General features: G+C 37.3%; 1 protein-coding gene across 1 annotated transcript; it reads left to right on the plus strand.

The window, feature by feature from the left end:
- The first annotated feature begins 3,235 nt into the window (after positions 1-3,235).
- On the plus strand, positions 3,236-22,129 carry mpp4b (membrane protein, palmitoylated 4b (MAGUK p55 subfamily member 4)). Its single transcript, XM_038282067.1, has 22 exons — positions 3,236-3,488; positions 5,840-5,950; positions 6,022-6,143; positions 6,281-6,358; positions 6,435-6,518; positions 8,473-8,604; positions 13,287-13,368; positions 14,199-14,284; positions 14,378-14,452; positions 14,532-14,728; positions 18,034-18,092; positions 18,191-18,208; positions 18,283-18,324; positions 18,406-18,426; positions 18,584-18,598; positions 18,798-18,839; positions 20,055-20,228; positions 20,299-20,379; positions 20,451-20,544; positions 20,633-20,741; positions 20,835-20,969; positions 21,865-22,129. The coding sequence occupies exons 2-22, from the start codon at positions 5,893-5,895 to the stop codon at positions 22,054-22,056; spliced, it is 1,896 nt and encodes a 631-aa protein (XP_038137995.1). The 5' UTR covers positions 3,236-3,488; positions 5,840-5,892; the 3' UTR covers positions 22,057-22,129.
- Positions 22,130-27,166: the final 5,037 nt, after the last annotated feature.

Genomic DNA, 27,166 nt, shown 5'->3' on the forward strand with positions numbered 1-27,166 from the left:
TATGTAGTGCGGCTTTAGCTTTTACATAGTGCAACTTAAGCTTTTACGTTTGTGTGACTTTAGCTTTCACGTAGTGCGACTTAAGCTTTTACCTAGTGCGACTTTAGTTTTTACGTAGTGCAACTTAAGCTTTTACCTAGTGCAACTTTAGCTTTTACCTAGTGCAACTTTAGGTTTTACGTAGTGCAACTTAAGCTTTTACGTTGTGTGACTTTAGCTTTCACGTAGTGCGACTTAAGCTTTTACTTAGTGCAACTTTAGCTTTTAAGAAGTGCAACTCAAGGTTTTACCTAGTATGACTTTAGCTTTTACGTAGTGCAACTCAAGGTTTTACCTAGTATGACTTTAGCTTTTACGTAGTGCAACTCAAGGTTTTACCTAGTATGACTTTAGCTTTTACGTAGTGCAAATCAAGGTTTTACCTAGTATGACTTTAGCTTTTACGTAGTGCAACTTAAGCTTTTACCTAGTGCAACTTTAGCTTTTACCTAGTGCGACTTTAGCTTTGACGTAGTGCGACTTTAGCTTTAACGTAGTGCGACTTTTGCTTTTACGTAGAGACTTAAGATTTTACCCAGTGCAACTTAATATTTTGTGTAGTGCGACTTTAGCTTTTATTTAGCGCGACTTTAGCTTTTACCTAGTGCGACAATCTTTTACCTAGTGCGACTTTAGCTTTTACCTAGTGCGACTTTAGCTTTTACCTAGTGCGACTTTAGCTATTACCTAGTGCGACTTTAGGTTTTACGTAGTGCAACTTAAGCTTTTACGTTTGTGTGACTTTAGCTTTAACGTAGTGCGACTTTTGCTTTTACGTAGAGACTTAAGATTTTACCCAGTGCAACTTAATATTTTGTGTAGTGCGACTTTAGCTTTTATTTAGCGCGACTTTAGCTTTTACCTAGTGCGACAATCTTTTACCTAGTGCGACTTTAGCTTTTACCTAGTGCGACTTTAGCTTTTACCTAGTGCGACTTTAGCTATTACCTAGTGCGACTTTAGGTTTTACGTAGTGCAACTTAAGCTTTTACGTTTGTGTGACTTTAGCTTTCACGTAGTGCGACTTAAGCTTTTACCTAGTGCGACTTTAGGTTTTACGTAGTGCAACTCAAGGTTTTACCTAGTATGACTTTAGTTTTTACGTAGTGCAACTTAAGCTTTTACCTAGTGCAACTTTAGCTTTTACCTAGTGCAACTTTAGGTTTTACGTAGTGCAACTTAAGCTTTTACGTTGTGTGACTTTAGCTTTCACGTAGTGCGACTTAAGCTTTTACTTAGTGCAACTTTAGCTTTTACGAAGTGCAACTCAAGGTTTTACCCAGTATGACTTTAGCTTTTACGTAGTGCAACTCAAGGTTTTACCTAGTATGACTTTAGCTTTTACGTAGTGCAAATCAAGGTTTTACCTAGTATGACTTTAGCTTTTACGTAGTGCAACTTAAGCTTTTACCTAGTGCAACTTTAGCTTTTACCTAGTGCGACTTTAGCTTTTACGTAGTGCGACTTTAGCTTTAACGTAGTGCGACTTTTGCTTTTACGTAGAGACTTAAGATTTTACCCAGTGCAACTTAATATTTTGTGTAGTGCGACTTTAGCTTTTATGTAGCGCGACTTTAGCTTTTACCTAGTGCGACAATCTTTTACCTAGTGCGACTTTAGCTTTTACCTAGTGCGACTTTAGCTTTTACCTAGTGCGACTTTAGCTATTACCTAGTGCGACTTTAGGTTTTACGTAGTGCAACTTAAGCTTTTACGTTGTGTGACTTTAGCTTTCACGTAGTGCGACTTAAGCTTTTACTTAGTGCAACTTTAGCTTTTACGAAGTACAACTCAAGGTTTTACCTAGTATGACTTTAGCTTTTACGTAGTGCAACTCAAGGTTTTACCTAGTATGACTTTAGCTTTTACGTAGTGCAACTTAAGCTTTTACCTAGTGCAACTTTAGCTTTTACCTAGTGCGACTTTAGCTTTGACGTAGTGCGACTTTAGCTTTAACGTAGTGCGACTTTTGCTTTTACGTAGAGACTTAAGATTTTACCCAGTGCAACTTAATATTTTGTGTAGTGCGACTTTAGCTTTTATGTAGCGCGACTTTAGCTTTTACCTAGTGCGACAATCTTTTACCTAGTGCGACTTTAGCTTTTACCTAGTGCGACTTTAGCTTTTACCTAGTGCGACTTTAGCTATTACCTAGTGCGACTTAATCTTTTACCTAGTGCGACTTTAGCTTTTACCCAGTGCAACTTAATATTTTGTGTAGTGCGACTTTAGCTTTTACGTAGTGCAACTTAAGATTTACATAGTGCGACTTTAACTTTGACATAGTTTGACTAGATTTTACGAAGTGTGACTTTAGCTTTTATGTAGAGCGACTTTAGCTTTTATGTAGTGCAACTTAAGATTTACATAGTGCGACTTAAACTTTGAAATAGTTTGACTATACGAAGTGTGACTTTAGCTTTAACATAATAAACTTTTGGTTTGACATAGTATGACTTCAGCTTTTATAAAGATGTTTCCTATAACATAGATGATTTTATGTGTGACTCCTTTGACTTGGCAGTTGACATAGTTTGATTATGTCAAATCTCTAACAAAATCTTCAAAGGGTATAGATAAGGCGATATTGAAGTCCTGAACTCCTTAAATGGGTCTCTGATTCCTCACACCTAAATCAGTTAACTGAACTATATCCATAGTCAAGAGCTCAGTCAGAATAAAGTAAAACCGAGCCTTTGCTCCCGTCCCTTCAATTTTTTTGCGTTCAATAGGAAAGACACTAAGGTTTGCAGTAAAGGAACTCTGTATTGCTGTGCTGTAATCAGACAGCCTTTTGACAATTTGCTGTGTTTCGATTGAGGGAAGTTCTCCAGAGTCCTGCTAGTGACCTGGTTATAGACACAGGTTAGTTGAAGCAGTTCAGAGGTGTAGCACAGCGGACGTCGAGAATTGGAGAGCCCCTGGTATAGATTCTGTAACAGTTACCCATTGACCCCTTTGACTCAAAGAAAACGGATGTGTTTAGAGTTAAATCTGTTTTTAATTATGTGAATGAAATGGGGATCAAATGAGCATTTTTCTTGAGAGATTTGTAACTGATGATTGTGTAATTAATCCTCAGATGTATCAATTCTTACACTTATTTAAGGCGACACCTTCGCTTCCTCTGTCGTTATCCCTCAGTTACCTTCGTGTACCGCTAACAGCTGAAATGGTTAAGAAGATTTGGCAGCTCAGCATAGACAAGCCAGCCGGTGAGGGAGTAACCGGCTTCCTGGGGCCAGAGGCAGGCAGCTCACTTGCCTGGGATTAAGTGGGATCGAGAGAGATTACAGCCCTCTCTCTCGTTGCCCTGTTTCTCGATGAAAGCCCGAGACTCTGTCCACTCTCAGGGGAATCTATTTTCCCAACCAATTGATTTTTCTTTCTTCCTGCATTGGAGGAGGTGGACGAGGACTTGAACTCCCTCAAAGACATCAGGTGTAAAGGTAAGACACATTATGTTTATTGGTTGAAGAAGAAGGGAATGAATAAAGGCCACAGGGAACAACCTGGCAGCAGTTACCTCTAGTAGCTCCACCTACCTTACTACACACTTCCAACAGGTCTATCATAGAAACTCTTTCTAGGATAGTAATCAGACACCGAAGCAGTAACATCCATCTAATAGTAACTGGGTTTTTTTTTTTTTTTTGAGTTATGACTGCCCAACAAGCAAATGAATCTTGCTTTTTTAAGATTTCTGGACAACATTGCTGTTAATCAGAGATTATCATCTGTTTATCGTCTGTTTTTATTAAGTATCCCATTAACATTTGTACCCCAATTAAACTTGAAAAGCTGAGACTTATCCCATTGCAGTTCCCCACTTCTGTAGATCTTAAAGTCCACTAGTCTACTGCCTTGCTTTTTAAATTTTATATTGCATTTGTCTTGAAATCATTCTTATATGGTAGCAATGTTGCTATATTAGAGCCACCACTAGAGGGTGCTGTGTCAAAAGAGACTACAATGTATTGTTTGCATCAATAAATATTATAGGGCTGGACAATATGGACAAATCATGATATGTGATATCATAGATATTTCATTATCATATATTTCTTAATTAAAGTCAATATTTTATAACTTCAATATCAATGTAAACAAAATAAAATGCCCACAACAGATTCTTGTACAAAACTGTTATGCCATTAAAAAAAAAAAAAACAATATAACATTTTAGAAATTCAAAACCAAAAGTTAGAAAACTACATAATACCTGGAACTTCAGTCAGGGACAAATTATATAATCATAGACCATAATGTATATTGAAATACTGAAAATGTGTTTAACCACCACTGTTGTATAGAATTATATTGAGTTATTACTCAACCCTAAAATACTGTTAACATATCGTTGAGTACTCTACATCCAATATTTAGAAAACTTTTATGTTTTAGTTGTTTTTTTTTATTAGACGCACAGGTTTTCTAGCTGTCCCAAACACATTTTATTAAACTTTGATACAAATGTTTAAATACTATTTCCAAACAGTATGCAGAAACTGCTTAAAATTACTTATCCAGCGAATTCTTCTATTCAACATCATTAACTGCTTTAAAGTTACTAGCAACATAAACCTGGCTGTATGTAAGGGATTCTGTTTTGTATTGTCAAAGTCAAATACTTTTCTTCACTCAGTTTTTATGATTGAGCCTCTAACATGTCTGTTCTTACAGTCTCAGTTTAAATAAAGGCCTTTATTCAACCCAGCACCAAAGACTAAACAAATATATATTTTTTTTTTTTCATGAAACCCCAAGCCTGATACTACTTTTTAAAATAATCTTGAATGATCTCTTAAATTGACATTTGTTACAAACAACTTTGAGTTGCAGTCACATGTGGAGTTCCTCATGGATCCAGTTTCGGGCTCCTTTTAATTTAGTATCTACATTCCCTCGTTAGATGACATCGTAGAGTTTCTCTCAAACAACGTCTGATGACACATTAACTTATGTGTGTCGATATGACCAGATTCACAAATACCAAGTGCTACATTTAAAACTAGAAACACTATTTTTGACATCTTCTGTGAGAGTTCTACACTAGATTTCTCAATTCTAATTATAAAGTTTTTAATCTGGCTAAACACTTTGGCCAAATATCTTTAAAAAGAAGGGATGGGAGTCAAAACATTATTTTACCCACACATAGTCGGGCTTAGACTATCCTGTTAAGAGTTTTTAAAGACACGTCTAAACAATGATTAATAAAAATACTAATATGTCTAATGCTGCAATCCTATTTGGCGTTCCTCAAGTCGCTGTTCTCGGGCAACTCTTTATTTTTTTATTTTTTTTTTTTCATTATTCCCATTTATTTCAATGAATTATAAAAGCATATTACATCTTTTAGCATGCACTGACATACAATGTCATTAATTTAATACATCATCACATTCACTTGCAATTATTATGTCTGAATAACAAATGTGCCAGAATGTTTAGTTTGTTTGGGCTTCAAAATTATATCTCAGAAATTAAGACTCGTTAACGACAAAACTAAATGAAATATTGAAAACCTTACTCGTCTTCATTGTAATTGTTTACTTTCCATGATGTAGTAAATGTAAATCCTTACTTATTTATTCATTTATTTATTTATTTTGACTTTTTCTTCTGCAGAAGATTGTCTGAGCTGGTATGTTTTGCCCTAAATAAGGCCAGATTCATTTAGAGATTGTTTGCTTTGAGGAAATACTTTACAGTAAAAAAAGAATGCAACATTTTTCAGACAAAGAGTCAGATAACGAGGAATCAAAGAAGCTTCTGATTTTAATCCATTAATCCTTAGGTTTACCATCCATCCTGGTGAGCAGTTAACAGCTGGTTGGGGGTCTAGTGATCATGAGGCAGGCGGCAGAGGCTCAAGTTATAAACCCCCACTTTGAGCTTGGAGAGCAAGGTGAGGAGGAGTCCTGTATTAGAGTTAAGGTGTGTTGTCTACGGTCTAATCCGAAGGTTCCTACTCTGCAGGCCTGCGTCAGGTCCTATCTGATGTGATTGAGGAGGTGAGATGCTCCATTAGTCAGGAAATTGATGGAGCAGACATCCTCCACGGTCTGCTGACGGCATCCTGGCTCCAGTCGCTGCTTAAGGTTACAAAAAACTACTTTTTATCAAACAGAGCCAAACCTTGCAGCCAACACTGATTTTTTTTTATAGATATCCTGCTCTATTGATCCTTTATAATTGTCCTAATTAAGGCATTTTTCTAACGATTTCCTTTTGCCAGGTATACGAATGTCTTCAAAGGTATCTTACGTACTCCCCTGCTCCGACTCTGGATTATGCTTCAGGACTCTCACTGCAGGTTCATCATGCAGTCATAATACCGTAGTGTTTAATTTAATCCTCACAAACTGAACCTGCCATGGGTTTGTGTGTAGTTGCTGATAGATATCAGGTCCCAGCCATGCTGCTCTGAAGAGGCCAAGGAGCTGTACCGTCTCCTCCAACAGCCCCACATGCAGGTGAGAAACCAGCCGCTCGCTGCTGGTAGGAAATATTAACTGGTCCTGTAAAGATGATGTCTATTTTTAAAACATTAATTACGTAGGAATTTGAAAAAATCTTACATCAAAGTTATAAAAAATACCTAAAATATGACTTTAATAACTAAAAATAACAGCTCTGTTAAGTGTTTAATAGAGTTTATTTTATGGTATTTTGATAAAGAAAACACTAAAAGTGGCATCTTTAAAATATCCTTATTAAAGGCACAAGATGATTTTAAGAATTTTTATAATTTAACCTCTTTGACGATTATGCAGGGCAAAAGGGACCAAATTAAAAATATATCTAAAAGAAATAAATGGGCAAGTTTATTTATATATAACGTTTCTGTAGCAAAACTGTTCAAAAAGCTGTAAATGAGGAAAAAAGGTACTTTACAGTGAACATTAATAATTAAAGAAAAGTATTTAAAAGAGGATAATTGCATGAAAAGAGGATTAAATAATTGATAAAAATAAAAGATAATTTGGACTAAAAACCTAACTAACAATGTTTAGGTAGTACTGACAGGCCATGCTAAACAAATATGTTTATAATTTAGATTTAAATTAAACGTTTTAGCATTTTCTGACAGTTTGTTGTTTTTCTAGATTAGTGGAGATAAAAAAGCAGATTTTCCTTGTTTGATTCTGAATATGTAGAGTAGATTTGAGGGGTTTGGCTGGTTTATACATTGACAAGTTGTAACATATTTTTTTGGTTAAAAAAATCGTAAATGTACTCTGAAATCATTGAATAATTCAATGTATCGTTTGTTTACTTAATACTTTATTAGATTATTGAATATGCTATTAAAGAATATACAATATAAAATTATTAAAATCATTTCAGTATATTTATATGGACCCAATTCACAACACATATCATCTCCAGGCACTTTACAGAGACAGTTCAACCAGATCATACAGTCAAATTGATTCAAAGTTTTCTATCTAAGGAAAACCAGTTGATTGCATCGACTCATTGACTCAAATGCAATCCCTCACACTAAGCATGCTTGTAGCGACAGTGGAGAGGAAAAACTCCCTTTTAACAGGAAGAAACCTCCTGCAGAAACAGGCTCAGAGTGAGCGGCCATCTGCCGAGGCCGACTGGGGTTCAAGGAGAAGGAAGCAGATGTACATAATTAGATAATATTAAATAATTTCAAATTACATATAAAGGTCTTTTTCTATATTATGAGTGAAATAATTACATGGATTTTTAGGGGATCAACTAGTGCGTCTGTGTGATTATGGCTTAAAAAAATCTATCATGCATAAGTCTTTCATATCGGTTGATATCAACAATTATTGAGTAGTTTGTTTGTTTTTTATTTGTAAGTCACCTGTCTGACAGGGTTATGTTTTTGGATCAACTCATGTTTTTGGAACCACACTTTGAAAATAGATTCCGAGCTTAAAATAATTAATAGCAGTCTGTGGGAGTGGGGCTCGAACTCAGAACCTCAGGATTCCAATCTCTATGCCCTAAGCACCAGGCCGCCACTCCCCCTATAAGAGCTTAGAAGATAATGCGGCATATTTAGCAAAGTTTAACTGAATTAAGTGTTTTAATAGCTGCTAAAAAACATGTTGTGACAATTATGGACCTTGCATTGCCCTAAAGAAGGTCTTGAAATCTGGTAGCCAAGGTTTAAAAGCACTGAACTTGCACTGAATATACTCAAGTTGACAAATATTGAAGTTGCTTAAGTTGTTATCTGATGCTGATATCAGGTGTCTTTCATATTTCGTTCATTGTAAGTTTTAGATGGTCATTTTATGTTATTCACAGATGTTCTGTAGCAGTATTTAACGGGCTTACTAAAAGTAGGAAAAAAATACAAATGTTTTGTTGCAAGAGTGTTGTGTGAAAAGAACAAGCTGTTAAATGAAAACATTTCTGCATAGTTAAAATGTTTATTTTTAGGCTCTGCTCTCGGCACACGACAGCGTGGCCCAGAAGGACTACGAGCCGGTGCTGCCACCGATGCCAGACGAGCTGCCGGATGAGGAGGAGGCCACCCGGATTGTCTGCCTGGTCAAGAACAAACAGCCGTTGGTGAGAAGCTCCTTCGTCTCAGTCACGTTTTAAAATGTGACTTTTGTGAAAACTTGGAAAAAATGGCAGTAATGGTTGATACTGATTTGGAAATGTGTTTCAGAGCTTTTTTCTTTAAGCAATCAGTTGAATTCAGTTACCTGAAAATGAATTTAAAACAGACATCAAATGTTAATTTTGGCAATTTTTTTTTATTTTTTTTACATGAAGTAAATTTATTAGATTACCACAGAGACACAGAGTGTCTCATAATTGCACACTTTAAATTAAATTATTAAAGAGGAATTTCAAATTGTTTTCATCAATCTATTTTTAAATACTGCAATTTCAAAATGTGTTTTCAAAAGGCATTTCTAAAGGGATACTTTAAAACCACAATTCATACATCTTGATTTTTTAATGACTGTCATTGCCAAACATTAAAAAAGTAAAAAAAAAATTTCCAGACCCAACAATGGCATACAGGTGCTGGTCATAAAATTAGAATATCATGAAAAAGTAGATTGATTTCAGTAATTCCATTTAAAAAGTGAAACTTGTATATTATATTCATACATTACATACAAACTCATATATTTCAGATGTTTATTTTGTTTAATTTTGATGATTACAAATGACAACAAATGAAAATCTCAAATTCATCATATCAGAAAATTAGAATATTGTGAAAAGGTTCAAAATTGATGGCCCCTGGTGCCACACTCTAATCAGCTAATTAACTCAAACCACCTGCAAAAGCCTTTAAATGGTCTTTCAGTCTAGTTCTATAGGCTACACAATCATGGGGAAGACTGCTGACTTGACAGTTGTTCAAAAGACGACCATCGACACCTTGCACAAGGAGGGCAAGACACAAAAGGTCATCGCTAAAGAGGCTGGCTGTTCACAGAGCTCAGTATCCAAGCACATTAATAGAGAGGCGAAGGGAAGGAAAAGATGTGGTCGAAAAAAGTGTACAAGCAAGAGAGATAACCGCACCCTGGAGAGGATTGTGAAACAAAACCCCTTCAAAAATGTGGGGGAGATTCACAAAGAGTGGACTGCAGCTGGAGTGAGTGCTTCAAGAACCACCACACACAGACGTATGAAAGACATGGGTTTCTGCTGTCGCATTCCTTGTGTCAAGCCACTCTTGAACCACAGACAGCGTCAGAAGCGTCTAAAGAGAAACAGGACTGGACTGCTGGTGAGTGGTCCAAAGTCATGTTCTCTGATGAAAGTAAATTTTGCATTTCCTTTGGAAATCAAGGTCCCAGAGTCTGGAGGAAAAGAAGAGAGGCACTTCATCCACGTTGCTTGAAGTCCAGTGTAAAGTTTCCACAGTCAGTGATGGTTTGGGGTGCCATGTCATCTGCTGGTGTTGGTCCATTGTGTTTTCTGAGGTCCAGGGTCAACGCAGCCACATACCAGGAAGTTTTAGAGCACTTCATGCTTCCTGCAGCTGACCAACTTTTTGGAGATGCAGATTTCATTTTCCAACAGGACTTGGCACCTGCACACAGTGCCAAAGCTACCAGTACCTGGTTGAAGGACCATGGTATCCCTGTTCTTAATTGGCCAGCAAACTCTCCTGACCTTAACCCCATAGAAAATCTATGGGGTATTGTGAAGAAGAAGATGCAATACACCAGACCCAACAATTCAGAAGAGCTAAAAGCCACTATTAGAGCAACCTGGGCTATCATAACACCTGAGCAGTGCCACAGACTGATCGACTCCATGCCACGCCGCATTGCTGCAGTAATACAGGCCAAAGGAGGCCCAACTAAATACTGAGTGCTGTACATGCTCATACTTTTCATGTTCATACTTTTCAGTTGGCCAACATTTCTATAAATCCTTTGTTTTTATTGGTCTTCAGTAATATTCTAATTTTCTGATATGATGAATTTGAGATTTTCATTTGTTGTCATTTGTAATCATCAAAATTAAACAAAATAAACATCTGAAATATATGAGTTTGTATGTAATGTATGAATATAATATACAAGTTTCACTTTTTAAATGGAATTACTGAAATCAATCTACTTCTTCATGATATTCTAATTTTATGACCAGCACCTGTATTCATGGTTAAGCTGTAGCTTAATAAGAGTTTAGTTCAATTTACTAACAGTTTAGCTTCATCCTATTAACAGTGTAGCAACAGCTTATAAACAGTTTCTCAACAGGTTAACAGTATAGTTACAGTTTATTAATAAGAGGCATGGGTTAATAATAACAATATTAGTAATAACAAAAAGGATTTATAAATACACATATAAAAGGAAATTGAAAAGGGAATTACCTTTTTATATGTTTGATTAGAAAGTACATTTATAATGAGATTCATGAATTGTGGTTTTTCAATCTCTTTTTTTTTTTATTCGATTTGACTATACACTTTTGATTGCAGTATTTATGGACTGATAAATAAAATTAAAAACATTACAAAACTATTTTCTATCTGGATTTTGAATTCTATGATTTAAATGTTAACTTTGAAATTGTGTTTTACTTTAACTGACACTCCTGATCCTCCATACAAGCAGAGCAATTTAGTTGTGTTTTTCCTTTAATGTTTAGTTTCATTTTCATTTAGATTTGCTGAATATTTTTTGTTTATCGCATTTATTTTTATATATGTCTAGTAGACATTAAAGGCTAAATGAAACAGCACATTAGAAAATAATAAAGAATTAAAAAAAAGAAACTACTGTATAAATCATAAAAAAGCAGAAAACAATATTACAAAAGTTGTAAAAGTTATACTTATTCCTTAGTTATTAATTAATACTTATTAATAATAGATGTTAAAACAGAGAGACAATGAGTCATTAGTTGATTTAAATAAAAGTAATAAATCATTGAGTATATTATACTACAATAATCCCAACAAATCTACCTTAAAGAAGACAGAAGAATATTTCAAAAATTGTTTTTTTACTTTTTCTTTTCATTGCAGATTTTCTTTCAATTTGAATTTGTTGTTTGATTGAAATAAGTCCTTGATTTCTTTCCTAGATTAGAAATCTGCGTGAGCATACAAGCACCATTTCTTATCCACATAATATAGCTTATGGTGCTACGAATTAAATAGAAACAACAGGGATCTTGAGGAACACTACAGTTAATTTGGCATTTCAGATCAGAAATGTGACGTCCACACCATGTGGAATGAAACTTTATTTCTATATTAAGAGAACACAACAATAACCGTTTCTTTGTTGTCTTGGAATGTTCAAATTTTTTTGTGCAAAGACATTATTATGGAGATATTTTCAGTGACTCTGTTGTGTCACAGCTTGGCGGGCTGAGTGGTGCCTCCCATGCCTGTGCAAGGAGTTGTAGATCAGGGATGGGAAGTGCCTGGAGCATTCACAGCAGTGAGACATTTAGAGTGCAAAGTCCTGCCGCTGAAAACCTGCGGCGCTTCTCATGTTGTGATGTCCGGAGGACCTGCAGCCATCCTGCAGAGCCGCAGCGCCCCCCAGCAGAAGTCCGAACGTTCCTACTGCCTCGACACCAAGAGTGCTGTCACCAAAAGATGGTTCACTGCAGAATGTGTTACGCTGATCGGCTCTTTGAGCAACGGTTGAACCAGTCGGCACCATCTATCCACAGCCCTATTGGGTTTGGTAAGAAAAGACGTTTCCAGAAATCATCTCTTTTGCCTTGAAAACTCATCCGTCTCCATCCATCATCTATAAATCGATAGACTGTCATATGGATTGATTTTTTTTCTCTATTTCCTATTGAGACCACCCTGCTGAAAGTGAGACCGGACTGTTCTCTAGCGCTCCGTATTCTACCTGTCTTGGCGTACCACGCTGCCTTCAAAAATGCCCCTACCTTCAGCCAGGTCTTCCTCGAGCCCAAAGCCCTTGCATCCGCACGGCTCCACCGAGCCCCATGCGACCTCACCGGGTGCTGGAGGAGACCCCTGTAGAACTGGCCAGGCAAGAGAGCCTGGATGAGTTGAGGACTACCATTAAGCTGGCAGCCAGCTCGATGGAAAACAGCAGTAAAGATATCACAGTCCTGGGAGAGCGGATGGTAGCCGCCACGGAGCGTATGACAGAGACGGTACAATCCCTGGTTCTCCTCACCCAGGTGGTGGACCGGCTGCAAGCACTCCTCACCACCACCAGGACTGAGGTCACTACCACAAAGACTCAAGACACAAAGCTGTGTTCATCCACCTCCAGTGCCAGTTCTCTGGATGCTCCCTCCACCTCAAAGGACCCAACTCCTTACTCTGCATCTCATCATGGTTCTCCACTTACCACTGTAAGAACAAAAAAACCTAGCCCAAGGGTTCCAGTAATGTCCAAAGGTCCACTCACCAATGGCGAACTGCTCGACTTCACCAAGACAGCAAACAATATAAAAGGATGCCACTCAAAAAAGAGGAAGAAGAGAAAGAAGAGGAAGAAACCAACCTAAGTGACGAAGAAGGGGCTACAAACAGTGAGCTTTTTTATGGGATTGTTTCTACATTCCATTCCATCATTTGAATCTTCAACGAAAACAGTCAAAGACACCCCTCTCATTTCAAGCACTAGTTTGGTTCTTGTCTTTTCAAAATCATACATTCCTTCTGTTTCATGCATGGTCTCTAGCGGTCATCAGTACAAGAGCATTCCCATTGTTTGGACACTTTAGCCTCTGAGCTTGACATGGTGTCGGTTTTTCTCTATCAGGGAGCGACGATTAAGAGAAACGAGATCACGGGAGAGATTTTCGTGGCCCGTGTTATTCATGGAGGCCTGGCCGATCGAAGCGGTAAGACACTTTTTTTCTTCTGTTTGACAATGTTGTGTCAACTGATTGGAGTTGTTTGAGTTACTGTTGACTTCCTAACAGCTCGAACCAGTCTAGCCGTTCCCCTCTGACCTCTGGCATCAACAAGGAATTTGTGCCCAAAAAACTGCCGCTCATCAGATACTCTCTCTTTTTTTGAACCATTCTCTGTAAACCGTAGAGATTTTTATGCATGAAAATCTTAGTAGATCCGCATTTTCTGAAATACTCCCACCAGCCCATCTGGCAACAACAAACATGCCACGACCAAAGTCATTTAAATAACCTTTCTTCCCCATTCTGTTGCCCATTCTGCTGCAGATTGTCTTGATCATGTCTACATCCCTAAATCAGCCATTGGCCCAATGGCTGATTTGAAATTTGAACTAAGGAGTAATTGGACGGGTGTACCTAATGGCCAGTGATCTCCTGAACACCTTTCCAGCCCATTCTGGTCAACATTATGGTGTTCCCAGGCGAGCAGGGGCATTGAAGGCGTCTCCTATAAAATCAGAGTATCCTACTACCTGGATGTTACTCGTTTTTGTATTTAGCTGGCTATACAGTTGTACAACTAGAGGGAATTCTTTGGTATCCCAATCTAAGATTTTTAACTTGGTGAACAAAACTTCTATGTAGGGGTATATGTTCTCCAATGAGTTTGGGTGTCCTTGAAGGGCAACATGGACATTAAACCTCCAAAAGTAGCCATTCGGGAACCATTCTGATAAATTCCTGATCCATTTCTGGTGAAATTTGTGAAAAAGCAAAAAAAGTGATTCTAAATCTAATTAGCTTCCCTGTATGCCCAGGTCTTCTCCATGCTGGGGACAGGATTGTAGAGGTGAATGGGTTTCCGGTGGATGGATTGAACCCTGAGCAAGTGATCCAAGTTGTGGTGGGTTGATTGGTAGTATATTTTCATAATCATGAAATTCCTTTATATTTGCTATAAAATGTTTTTTTCTTTTGTTCAATTACATCCAATTAGCAAGCTCGGGCACAAGGCACCATCATGTTTAAGGTCATCCCCATCACAGAGCGGCCAATCCACAGCCAGACCATGGTAAGTCTTCTACCACCTTTCTGTGTCGTCTGTATTTCACACGCATAAAACTAGCTGAGAGTCTAAATCTGTTTGTCAGCTCTACGTTCGCGCCATGACCGACTACAGTCCTCAGCAGGACCCGAACATCCCCTGCGCTGACGCAGGGATGAGCTTCCAGAAAGGCGACATCTTGGAGATCGTGGATCAGACTGACACAGTTTGGTGGCAAGCCAAGAAGCTGCCCAGCAGTTCTGCCTGTGCCGGACTCATCCCTTCAGCTAGCCTTCTCAAACGGTCTGCATCTTACTCCTTAATGTAACTTAGTTCTGGGTTGGCCTTAGATGCCAGAGAGGGTGCCCACAGGGGACTAGGACCGCTTAGGGGAATTTCTGCTTAGGATAAAACGTTTCATCATCCTCATTGTGTGTTCGCACCAAAGAACAAGGCGAATGGAGTTAGTGATTTTGAATGTTAGCCTTACATTAGCAGCCATTTAAAAAGGCCCTTCTCAGTGAAACGCCGGCCGAATGGCAGCCCACTTCCCTGCAACTCCCAGCAAAATCCCCTCCAACCTCCAGCCACTGGAATGACCCCCTCTTGCATATTTTTTGTCTCTACCCTTTCACCGAATTATAGGGTCTGACCAGGAGATGACGCTTCTCTTTAGATCTTAATGTCCACAAATCATGACAGAATATTTTAGAACAAAGATTGAAGTTTAAAAATGAATTGTAGGGGACCGGCCTAGGGGCCATCAAGGAAAGTGGAGAAATTTTGAATGGTTACTACTGTACGAAGAGGCAAGATCAGGAGCAAATAAATGGAGCAAAGGACTTGTTTTGGTTAATAGGAATCTGGTGATGTGTGCGAGTAGACTAAATGGTTACTTTTGTTCAAATTAAGGCTGAATAATAAGGCCAAAACTTACATTACAATATATTTCTTGATTTCAGTTGATAAAATATTTGGAGGTGGATAACAAAATAAAAGCCTCAGAACAACTGAAACGAATTCCCACAACAGATGCCTGTCTAAACTTAAGACAATTATTTTCTCTCATTTTTTTTTAACTCCTCCAATGTAATATTTTTGAAATAATTGCTTTAAAAAAATGAAACATAAAATTGGAGACGTCAGTCAATGATATTAAATTATCGTCCAGCCCCAGCTTGGGTTCTAAAATCTGAACGTTTCCCTCAATTCAAGTCCCTAAAACCAATCAGGAACTGGAAGTGGTTGTAATGAAGAGTCAAGAAGAACAAAGGGGACTAGGGATCCAATTACAGCAAAATGTTACAGACTCTGAAACCAGGGTTGAAGTGCGTCAACGGTTGCCATAAAAGTAAAGTCCAAATGGAGATGGTAAGGAAGGAGGTAGGAAGAGGAAGCAGGAGGCTTCCTATAACACATCATTTAGCATTAGGACCAAAGCATTCAAAACATTCCTGTCTGGTGCTTAGGACCTATAATGGAATACCGTAAGACATGATGTGTACTCTGCAGGGGCGGAGCTAGATGGGGGGCCAGGAGTGGCCATGGCCACCCTTAGCCAATCATTAGCCCCCCCCCCTGTGGCCACCCCAACCACTTTTTTCCTCTAATGCAGACAGTGGCACAATACTCTGAAGGGGAATGTTCAAACTTATTAAACATTTTAATTTTTCATATACAACTACTTGACAACAGAAACACTGGTTAATTATGCACATCAATATAAAAACATTAAAGATGATAAATACAGAATTAATGCTCTTTTCAGAACTAAATTTTGAAAAATTTGGGGTAAAGATATAATTATGTGCCTCTGCAAGTCCTCGAGGAGTTTTCAGTGAAATCATAGATAAATAACTACTTTAATAATAACTTAAAAATTCATTAAATGTGGACATTAGTGGAGTTAAATATATTTTTTTTTTGCAGAATGATTATTGATAAAAGTAGGTAAACCCAAACCTGAAAGAATTTCGTCCACTGTATCTTTTATTTACATGGCATAGATGTTTAAATATATGCGTCTATTTGTTAGCAAAGGCTTCAGGAAAGTATAGTTTGTCTTTATTTAGAAAATATGGATGTTGTGCTCATTCCTATTGAAATAGTGTAGAGTGACCCTGAGGTTCTGGTGCCTTTCGGCCCCTCAATGTAAGGTGCTTATTGACTGCCCGCCCCTATTAGGATTTTCTGGCTACGCCTCTGTGCGACACACATAAATATACACACCTTTATATGTTTTTTGGTTTTATAATGGAGATCTGCATCCGCTCACTATATCTTAGGAAATTGCATTTTTAGTTGTTCTTTTCCAGAAGATTGTTGTCCCAATTTTTTGGGTGTCATCTATGTGCATTTCTTTCTTACTCCATGAAAATTAAAGGAACAGGAGTGAGGGGACAACAGTTCTTGAAAAAACACAAGTACAGCTGGAAGCAACCATCTTCCAGCCACCAGCTTTCAGAGCTGATTGACGATTCTTCTATGACTTGGCGAACTTGGGCCACCTTTTCACGTGCAAATTGTCTGTTGGCCACATTAAAAATTTGCCTTATTCTCATCCTGTGTGAGCGAACCAACTTTTCCTTTGATGGCTTGTAGCTCATTAATATTTTTAAAGGTTAATACAAAAAAGATAATTAAGCACAATCTTCTTGACGTTTGCCTTAAGAATCATTGAACAAACTCCAAATGCAACGTCTTGCCTTTAACTTTAGGGTTTTATCATCAGTTTGATTGAATACAACAAATGAATACCAACTAAACGGTATTAGAAATTATTCATGATTTTTTTTATGTTATTGTGCCTTTACTTGATTGAAACAGTTGTTTTTAAAATGACCTTTTGCAGCAATACCATAGTTTCAATTTTTGTATAATCTACATATTGAATTTCCTTGCAAAATTCCCTGCAGTCAGTTAAGTCCCCTTCCAAAACAAACAAACAAACAAAAAAAAAAACAATCCACTGAACTTTGTTTCCAAGTTTGAAGATATTTCACTTCCCATCCAGGAAGCTTTTTCAATTCAAATGTCAGGAATAGCGTTGAGTTTGAGGTTTTATACAGTAGCCTAACAAAACATTTCACTTTTTTTTTTTTTGGAGTGACTATGACCTGGATAACTGGGAATCTTCACCAGCATAAATCCCCTTATAAAATATCTGAAGTACATTCTATGATCCAACACTTTGTAGAATCTTTTTAGCAGAAATAATTCCCAATTGTTGGTTTCTGTCCATCTTTATCCACCTTTTTAATCCCTGTGGTGGAATTTTTCCGACGCTTTCTTAAATTTGTGCTTCAGCTCTTGTGTCTGCAGATATTTCTGTTCTGCACAGCTCTCCTTAGATTTCGCTGCAGCTCCAATCAGACGACGTCTGTACTTTGGATGCTCAATAGAAAACATAAAAATTTTCTTTCTTAGATGTCCTTTAAGAGATCTGTAGATTATTTTTTTTATGGTTCGGTTACAGAGCAGTCTTTTAAAATAGAAAGCTCCCTCAAAATGTCATTATTATATATATTGTTTTGCTTTTTATCTTTTAATGATGCACAAATGAGATGTAGATTATGGAGTTTAACCTGAGCCGTGTCTCTGTGATATAGGAAGCAGAGGGAGTTCTGGTGGTCCCAGCCTTACCAACCGCACGCCTGCATGCAGATCTGTGAGTTTCCTGCTCTTCTTTTAGCTGACGTCACCTATTTCATGCTCTGTACGATTTAACAGATTGGTTTCATGTGTTTTACTCCATGCTTGCTGCAGTGAGCACTGTAGATGAAGGTCAGTAAAGTCTATGTTCGTATGTGGTTGAATAATTGTGATTTAATTTTTATTTTTTTATTTTCTTCTCCCAGAGGAGGATTTGATGGCCATCGATGAGAAATGTGTTGAAGCAGGTGAGGTGTGATCTAAATGTAATTTCCAAATCATTTTTTGCTGCTTTGCTTAATTATCTGTGTGTTCTGGGTTTGAAACAGACGAGGAAGCTTTTGAATCCGGTAGGTAAGTTTTTCCTTTTTTGGGGGTGGTGGTGGTGGGGGGGATTTGTTTTTTTTTTTTATGCTAGAATTGCTTCGTTGATCTGTTTTCTGCCTCCCATGGAAACTTTTGTTTGTCTTTTCCAAACATTTCTCGGTTGTGATGGGTAAATGTCAGAGGAGCTCAGAGAAGGTGAGGAAAGCTCCTTTTCTTCTGTCTTCCAGATTTCTTGCAGAGGATAAATTTGTCCATTTATTTACCTTAGAAAAGGAATTTAAATAGGCTTTAACCTCTGTAGGTCCATCTTATCTTTAGTTATGTTTAATGTGTCTTCTGATTTTTTAATCAGTTTTGCTAAATCTTTGCATCTCTGTTCTTTTTCTCCCACCAGAGGATGATGACTTCAGCAGCAACGTTGAAGGATTTTATATAGGTAACCTACTGAAATCCTGTTCATCTGAGTTCTTATTTAATGATTTATTTGGTTTAGCTTTACTTTCAGCTGTGTTAATGCTAGGGCCGCAATTCCAATATAATTGCAATTTACTGCAATTTTCAAATTGCAGACACACTCAATTTAAGTCACATTGAATTTAACTAGAGCAGGACAGTGGCAGAAATATGCTTAAAATGGGTTTTCCGCCAAACCAAAGAGAGGCGAGTTGCAGCTAGCACCTGGATCCATGCATGATAGGAGAAGTAAGAACTTTTTCCCGCTGTACAACAATGGACTCTGGACAAGCAAGCCTTTAAGGTCAGAATCCCTGGAGTAAGACATCTACATGCTTGTGTGGTTAATGGAAAGAGAAATCACAATAAAATTACTATCGCAGAATTGGTAAAAAAAAAATCACAACTTAGATTTTTCGCAAAATCGTTCAGCCCTATTTAATGCTTGCTTTTCATACCACTTTTATCAGTTTCCAAAAAAGAAATTTAACAAAAAGAATAAAAAAGTAGCTCATCATAAACTGAATAACTTTTTAAAGCAGATTTAACCTTCTTTAGAAAACAGCCTTGACTTTAAACTGATAGAGAGAATTTATGGAGGGAAGATTAGGGTGATGACAAAGAGGGCTGCCAACCTTAAACACTTAAATAAAGCTCAATAAAAAAGAAACAAAAGACATAAAAGTAGAAGCAAGATAGTTATTAAATGTGTTTATTAAAAAATTCCTGTCAAAAATCAGCCTCTTGGCTGAAAATATTGTAAAATCTAGAGTTATAGTTGGCATGATAAGAGAACTGTAGTAAGTTTAACCTCACAGAGCGAGCGTCTGTATTGGGCTTAAAGTGAAGTAAAACTCAATCAAAAAAAGAGATGCTTGAGTATATAAAATGTTTTAGAAATAAAAATTTAGGAAAAAAGATATAAAAGAAAAATGAAAAAAAAAATCTAAGAACAACATTTTTTATTTCTGGGTTCCACTTTTTCTTTTCAAATTTCCGTTCACATAAAATATTCTTTGCTCCTAACAATAATGGAATAAAACATCACTCTATATCTCTATGTCCGCGCAGCTTCTTGCAAAGATAAAATGTATATATTTTAAGGCTATCAGGATAGGAAATACTAGCTGGGGCTTCAGTTTTATAACCTGATCATTCCTTAAAGTTTAGCCTCTGACATTCTTTTCGTGACCATCAGCGGGCTTCAGGCGTAGCATTCGTCTCTGTCGGCGGCGTTCCCACAGCATCACTCAGCCATCCTGCAACCTCCGCTGTCCAACCAGCTGCTACAGTGCCCTGAATAACCCTTATGAGGAGGTGGTTCGCTACCAGCGCCACCCAGAGGACACACAACGCCTCATTACGCTCCTTGGTATTTTTATTTTTATTAGAGTTAAAAAAGAGGATAGCAACAAATAATCATTGATTTTCTTGTTCATTAGGTCCGTCTGGTGTGGGCGTGAATGAACTTCGGAGGCGCTTAATCGAGATGAACCCAAACCTCTTCCAGGGAGCAATACCTCGTAGGTTTAATCACAAAACGCATTAGGATTTATTATTGTCTGAACTCCAAGTCTCTCATGTTTATCCTCAGACACCACCAGAAGTCCAAGAGGGTATGAGGAATCCGGGAGAGAATACTACTTCACCAGTCGAGAGATTTTTGACAACATGGTCTATAATAATCGGTAGAGCTGCTATTTCCTACAGCTTTTTTCCCCCCCGTTTCTTTAAATGTCTGCATTATTTACATGTCAAAGCTGCTGTTTTTGTCAGGTTTCTGGAATTTGGCTTGTACAAAGGTAACCTCTACGGAACTAGCATTGATGCTGTGAAAGAAGTTTTAAACAGCGGAAAGATCTGCGTCATCGACATAGACGCTAACGTAAGTCCAGGAAGTTTTACCTGGGAACAGTTTTAAAAGCAGAATCAAAGATGTAGACTGAAAAAAAAACTTGCTTTGCCTCCTTTTTTTTAGGCAATTCAGGCAGTGAGGACACATGAACTGAGAGCCTACATCATTTATGTGAAGCCTCCATCTCTGGAGTGCCTCAGAGAGACAAGACAGGACTCCTACATCACCACCAACTACTATGTCAACCGCCCTTTCAAAGTATGCTCTGCAGCGGCCATATTGGAGACAGTGGTAGTGTTGGTAGCAGATATTATATGGAGGGAGTTTTGTTCCATTATTGTTGCAAAAAAACATGATTTGTATATGGAAATTTATAGAAAATGCAATCCAGCAAAAGAAACTTTGGAAAATGTTTCAATAAAAGTAAAAATATTTTAGGAGTAACTTAGCTGTTTTTAAAATGTTATTAATACATTTTGGTACAGATTTTGTATTTTCATATTTTCTTTTTATATTGGATTTCAGATGGAGTTTTACAAACTTTTTATTGCATTTCACACATTACATTGGCTTCACCGTAAGTCTCTCTTTACACATTGACCAATAGGAATGTTCGTTTTCTTATTGGTCATCCTTTCAGACCAATAGAAATGTGTCTTCACTCCTCCCTCCAGAGGAGAGCCCGCCCCCAAAAGTGAACAAAATTTAATCTATGAAATGCAATTTAAAAGGATTGCAGCTTGAAAAACTGAATCTGGAAAACAGACATTTGTTGAAGAAAAAATTAAAATGTTTAGTAAAAATATAAAATCTGTAGTTTTGTAATTATACAATTAAGGAAATAGAAAAAACAAAAAGTAAAAAACAAAGTATAGAAAACAAAACCAAGCACCAACACTACAGGAATATAAATTAATAATTTTTGATGATTCATTTTTTACAGATTTCAATTAACAAAAAGTTAATTGAAAAGTTTTTTTAATCCAATTTCCAAATACTAAACATATTCTGTGCTTGTAAAATATTGCAACAAATTCACTCCATAATGTGAGATAACTTAAAGGAAAAAAAAGTTTGGTTCATGAACACAAAGAAAATGTCAGTGAGTTCTCACAGGATGGACTTGAACTATGAGAAATTTGACTTTAAACAGGATGAAGACTTCCAGGAAATGGAGGAATCAGCCCGGAAGATCGAGGCCCAGTACTGGCAGTTCTTCGATGAGGTGATCGTCAACGATGAGCTGCAGGACTCGTGTGTCCAACTGCTGACAGCAGTCAGGAAGGCGCAGGATGAACCTCAGTGGATCCCTGCCTGCTGGATACGACCCACAGCAGAATCATGAGAGGGACGAAACTGACTATTTTTCACACGAGATAAAAAAACAAAACAAAAAAAAAAGTTGCCTGAGTGTTTGATGAGAAACAGTTCATGAAAAATATAAGACCTTTGATCTGTATATGTTTAAATCCCATAAGAGCACAAAGCTGGACTGAAGCCCTAGAAAATCCTATAAACTGTGTCACAGTTAAATTGAGCATGGTATAAACAACTTAATCAGTTTTAGATCTGCTGTAGCATGCTTGAGGATGTTCAGATTAAAATAAGTCTTCTGCTTTTTTACTTTGGATGCAGCTCTATTTTACAACATGCCGATTCATTTTCAGATATTGAAAACTTGCTTAAGACATTTTCATTTCTTATAAAAATGTTAAACTTCTAACTTCAACTATTTTTGTGTTTACTTTTGTTTCTTCGGTTTTCCAGAAAAAAAGGTCTTTGAATATTAATAGTTGGAATTATATGGAGTAAAATTAGTGTCAAAAAAACGTGTGCGTAGGTTTTTGGATTTATAAATGTAACTCAATAAATCAAAATAAATATAACATTTGTATCTGTGCTTGTCGTCCACTCATGCATACATGAAAACATGTTCTACAACAAGTATAAATGACAAACTTACAAATGCAAGCAACGTAACGTAAAACTTTTTTTTACAATCTGCGATTAAACGAGCAGAAGAGGAAGAATATTAAAAGCATCCACTGAATGTTCTATTCTTGCTGAAATGTTTTCAGCGCAGTTTAACGTTCAGTTGATTGTTTTGTTCTTGTCTTCTCATTTTAAGGCTATTGGCGAACAACTGTCATGTTTTACCGCCACCATCTGGTAGGGAGTGTAATAGCATCGTATATTTGTGACTTTGTACTTCCGTCGTTCCAAAGTTGCAACTTGTATTTGTAAACATGTCAGATGTACGAATGAGTTGACGACGAGGAACAAATACAAATGTTGAACTTATTTGCTTTTGCTGAGTTGTATGTAGAATTTGGCTGCGTCTCAATTCGCAGGCTGCGTACTTGGTAGGACGCATTTTGAGGCCGGTGACGTCACAACGCTGCGCGGAGGCCGTCCCATTTGGCAAAAATTCTGAGGACGCTTAAAATGCAGCCTTAAAATGCGTCCTCCTTTTCCCCGAATTCTGAGGACGCATCGCTACTGTCCTTAGTGGCCTCGCCTCCCACTAGATTTCCCGAGGTGCTTTGCGCGCTTCTTTTTTTTTTTTTTAGTAGTTGAAGAAGAAGAAGAAGAAGAAAGTCGGATTTTCTTCAAGTTACGGACAACCGAAAGCAGCAGCAGCGCCGACAGTAGTGCGGAGAACACCTTTATATGTAAGTATTGTGTTTTTTTTTAATGAACATCTATTAAAATACATGACGGTAACGGAGCCACCGGAATATGTAGGAGCAGCTAAAGCTAAAGCTAAGAGCTAACCTGTTGATACGTGATGTTCATCAACAATTAAAAGCCTTCATACAAATGTCACTATTTTTTATTTTAACCTACATCTTACTGTACATATAGCCGTATCCCTCTCTAATCAGATCTGTTTATTCTCAAACAGTTTATTACAAAGGATTAGAGCTGTTAAAGCTTAATGCAGCTGAAGAAATAACATTAGTCCAGCTGTACTGGGCTGTTAATACTGCAAACGTTTTGTTTTAATACTCAATAACGTATAGTTTATTTACAGTACAGTATAATAAGGTTTAAAGTATAATTCGCTTGAAGAACAATACAGGCATAATTATACAGAACAGTTATTTTGCCTGTTGACTTAACAGAAATATGCTTTACATGTCATTTTGTTCCAGGGAGCAGACAGAGGAGTGGATAAAATGACCACCTTATCATCGGGGCCAAAAATACTGCTGCAGGCGGATGGAGGGAAGAGTTGAGGCAGAATTCCATCTACATGTTGCATTTCTATGTAAAAGTCACACAAGTTAAAAGAAGTCCTGTTCAAACACCAACATACAAATATAATCTTTTGATCACATCAAATGATGCTCAGATGCCACTTTTTGTAAATCTCATATTTGTGATAGAAGTGATCCTTGTGTGGGACAACTTAAAAAAAAAAAAATACAAAGTATGTTCAGGTTTGGATAATGTAATGAAACACACACACACACCTATATATGTATGTGTTTGTAGGGAAATTACATCTTTCATTTATTATATTCATGTTAATTTACACTTTGAGTAAGCTTGAAAAAGTAATCTCCAGGTTACCATTCCAAAGTCTTTTTCTGTAGAATTTCATCAATCCGTCCAAATCATGAAACATTCCTTTTTTCTAGCTTTAAAGAAACACTATAGAAAATAGCATCTGTTGATAAAAATAGTTTTCCTCTACTTTAGGAATGCAAAGATCATTGGACAGGGCAGGGGGTCAGTGGGAATCCTACTGCTGCCACCTGGCCCTGGTTTGTCCTCATGGTTGAGGTATTAGGACAGAGGCCCTCTATTACCCCACCTGTCCTAATTGCCTCCATCCCTGAGGAAACACCAGGGCCAGGTGCTGCAGAGGCTGAGCAGCATCAGGGTGACGATGAGGAAGAGAATGGGGATGAGGGAGGAGGGAAAGGAGGAAGAGAAGAAGTAATGGTGGATTTAATCAGGGAGGATATCAGATGGCAGAGGGAGGCGGGAAAGGATGGACAGATTATTTCATTTATTGGAGAGGATGGTGGACAGAGGTTATTATTTTTTTTGGTGTTTTTTTTAACAAGTTGAAGTTCTGTGTTGCTGTTATGGTTAAATTGAATTATTAAATTGTTTATAAAAGTTATTGCTGTCGGTGTGTTCTTAAAGTCTTTTAACCTTTTTACATTATCTGTTTCATCACTTTGTAATTTAAGTAAACTTAGAACAACTTCTCAGTGACATCAGTTTATTTTTAGAGAAGCAAGTATTTACAATAAACTATTAAACATTTTTAACTATTGACATTAGATTTTAAAATTAACTACTACAACTATTTACAGAAGATATACAGTAAATATTATTAGAGAACATATATATATATATATAATTGTGACTGAGCAGGAGTCCCTGGTGGTGCTGCTGGACTGGATGCGATGCCACACAGATGTCCTTGGAGTCTTCTGACTGCGAGTGGGACATCATCTGGGGGGTGGGGGGGATGCCTCTCTCCACTGCTGACCCAATCGATGGCTGCCATGTTACTAAAAATGTTCAAGAAGACGCAGAAAATAATGACTTTACTAAAACTGTTTATAACCCTGAAATGAGAACAGCTAAAATGTGATTCTACTTGCCATCTAAATGTAACGGTGGTCAGGTAGACGCTCCTCCAAGGCAGACACCTCAGCAGACAGCTGGTCCCTCCAGTGAGCACCACTGACTGCCTCCTACACCTTCTCCCCTCCTCATCCTCTGGCATGTAGTCCTGCTCTTCATCCTCTGGGGCTGTTATGACCTGTAGAAAAAAAAAAGACAAAAATATTTATTTTTATTCAGTCATCTATCTTTTTTTCCTTGTCTTTATTACATGATTTATTAGAAATTCCATTTTACTTCATCTAGATCCACTAACTTATTTTTTTCGTTTTTATATTTAGATTTTTTTTTCCTGTATTATGTTTATATATATATATATAAAATTGCAAATAAAATCAGGCAGTAAGGGGATAATAATTTAGACAAAAATTATTTATTTCTCAACAGTTTGGCTTCTCAACACAACATTAGTGATGGTGAAAGTAGTGATTTAAGTCAGTTATTTACAGGGTTTGTACACATTTAACTATTCAATTCAAATTACTAAACAAATAAATCACAAACTTACAAATAAATATAAAACTTTGATATTTAAACATATTCATCAATCTGCTGACAAGCGTTTATTTAATAACTGGTATATTCTGATCATTAGCAGGCCCCTGTGGGGTTAGAATAATAGCAGGTAGATCTTACCTCTCCACTGCGCTCTGCCAGCCTGAGAAAAATCCGCCGCAGGTTTTGCTGCCGCCGAAGCCGTCAAAGCGACTCTCCTCCTCCAATAACAAGTAAATAAAAAAAATAAAAATGTCCATATCTATTTTTTTGTCGTTTCTTTCCGTATTTCTCGAGCTGTCGGATTTTGTTTCGCGCTGTGTTTGGGGTAAACGTGATGACGTCGTGTCGCAACCAGGAAGTGCTCCAAAGGCTAGACCGTCCCATTTACCAACGGCTGAGCATCCTCCGGAGCAGCCTACCAAGTCTGGGTCCTCCGGAGGCTAGGTAGGCTGCGTCCTCGGAAGTACGCAGCCTGCGAATTGAGACGCAGCCTTTCAGTCCCTTTATGCCTACGTTTTTGACAGCCATCTTAGCCCAAAGGCGCAGAATAAAATCAAAGAATTCAAGTTAAAGATATTTTAGGATATTTTCCACATGATTAAAAACGTTTGAAAGATTAAAAATGTTGGTTAATTAATTCAGAAAAGTTCAATATTTTGCCACGTGTTTTGAGTTTTAGGCTCCGTCCGAGGTAGTCATATGGTAAGGAGTCTTTAGCCTAGATGGAAACGAATGTATGTTCCTGTCTGACGCTAAGGAGCAACAAGGTATCCCACAATCCTTTGTGTGACATGAAGTAAATGTAGGTACAGCCAAAAAAAATAGATTTTTCCACATTTCCAGCCTGATATTTGAACTTGATTTCCAGTTCATGAGAATGGTTTTCTTGGTGAGAGCTGATATAATAATGAACATCCTTTGGTTGGTTTTTACTGAAACGCATTGAAGGAAGTTCTAAACTATATAAAAGGATATATTTTCATCCAAAAACAAACTATCCGTCGATCTTTGCTAATCCCACCCATGTTGCAAACACTGCATCTTTTTCATGGTAAGCAACTTTCTAATCCTCAAAATAAAGAGTCATCTGGAGTTTTTATAACAAATATACAAATTTTACAGCCATTTAATATAAAATGCTGGAATTTCCCTGCCATAATGCGGCATTATGTCTCAATTTGTCTTAGTGTAGCACATTGTATACTGTCCCATAATAAATCCAGTGTAGTTATGCAGTAAATTGTCCCATTATGGACAAACTTGGAATATTAAGCCTCAAATATGGTTTAATACAAATAACACCTAAAATA

Source organism: Cyprinodon tularosa, unplaced genomic scaffold (assembly GCF_016077235.1).
Source record: "Cyprinodon tularosa strain WSP-4 unplaced genomic scaffold, ASM1607723v1 ctg18, whole genome shotgun sequence".
In the NCBI taxonomy this organism is placed as follows: Eukaryota; Metazoa; Chordata; class Actinopteri; order Cyprinodontiformes; family Cyprinodontidae; genus Cyprinodon; species Cyprinodon tularosa.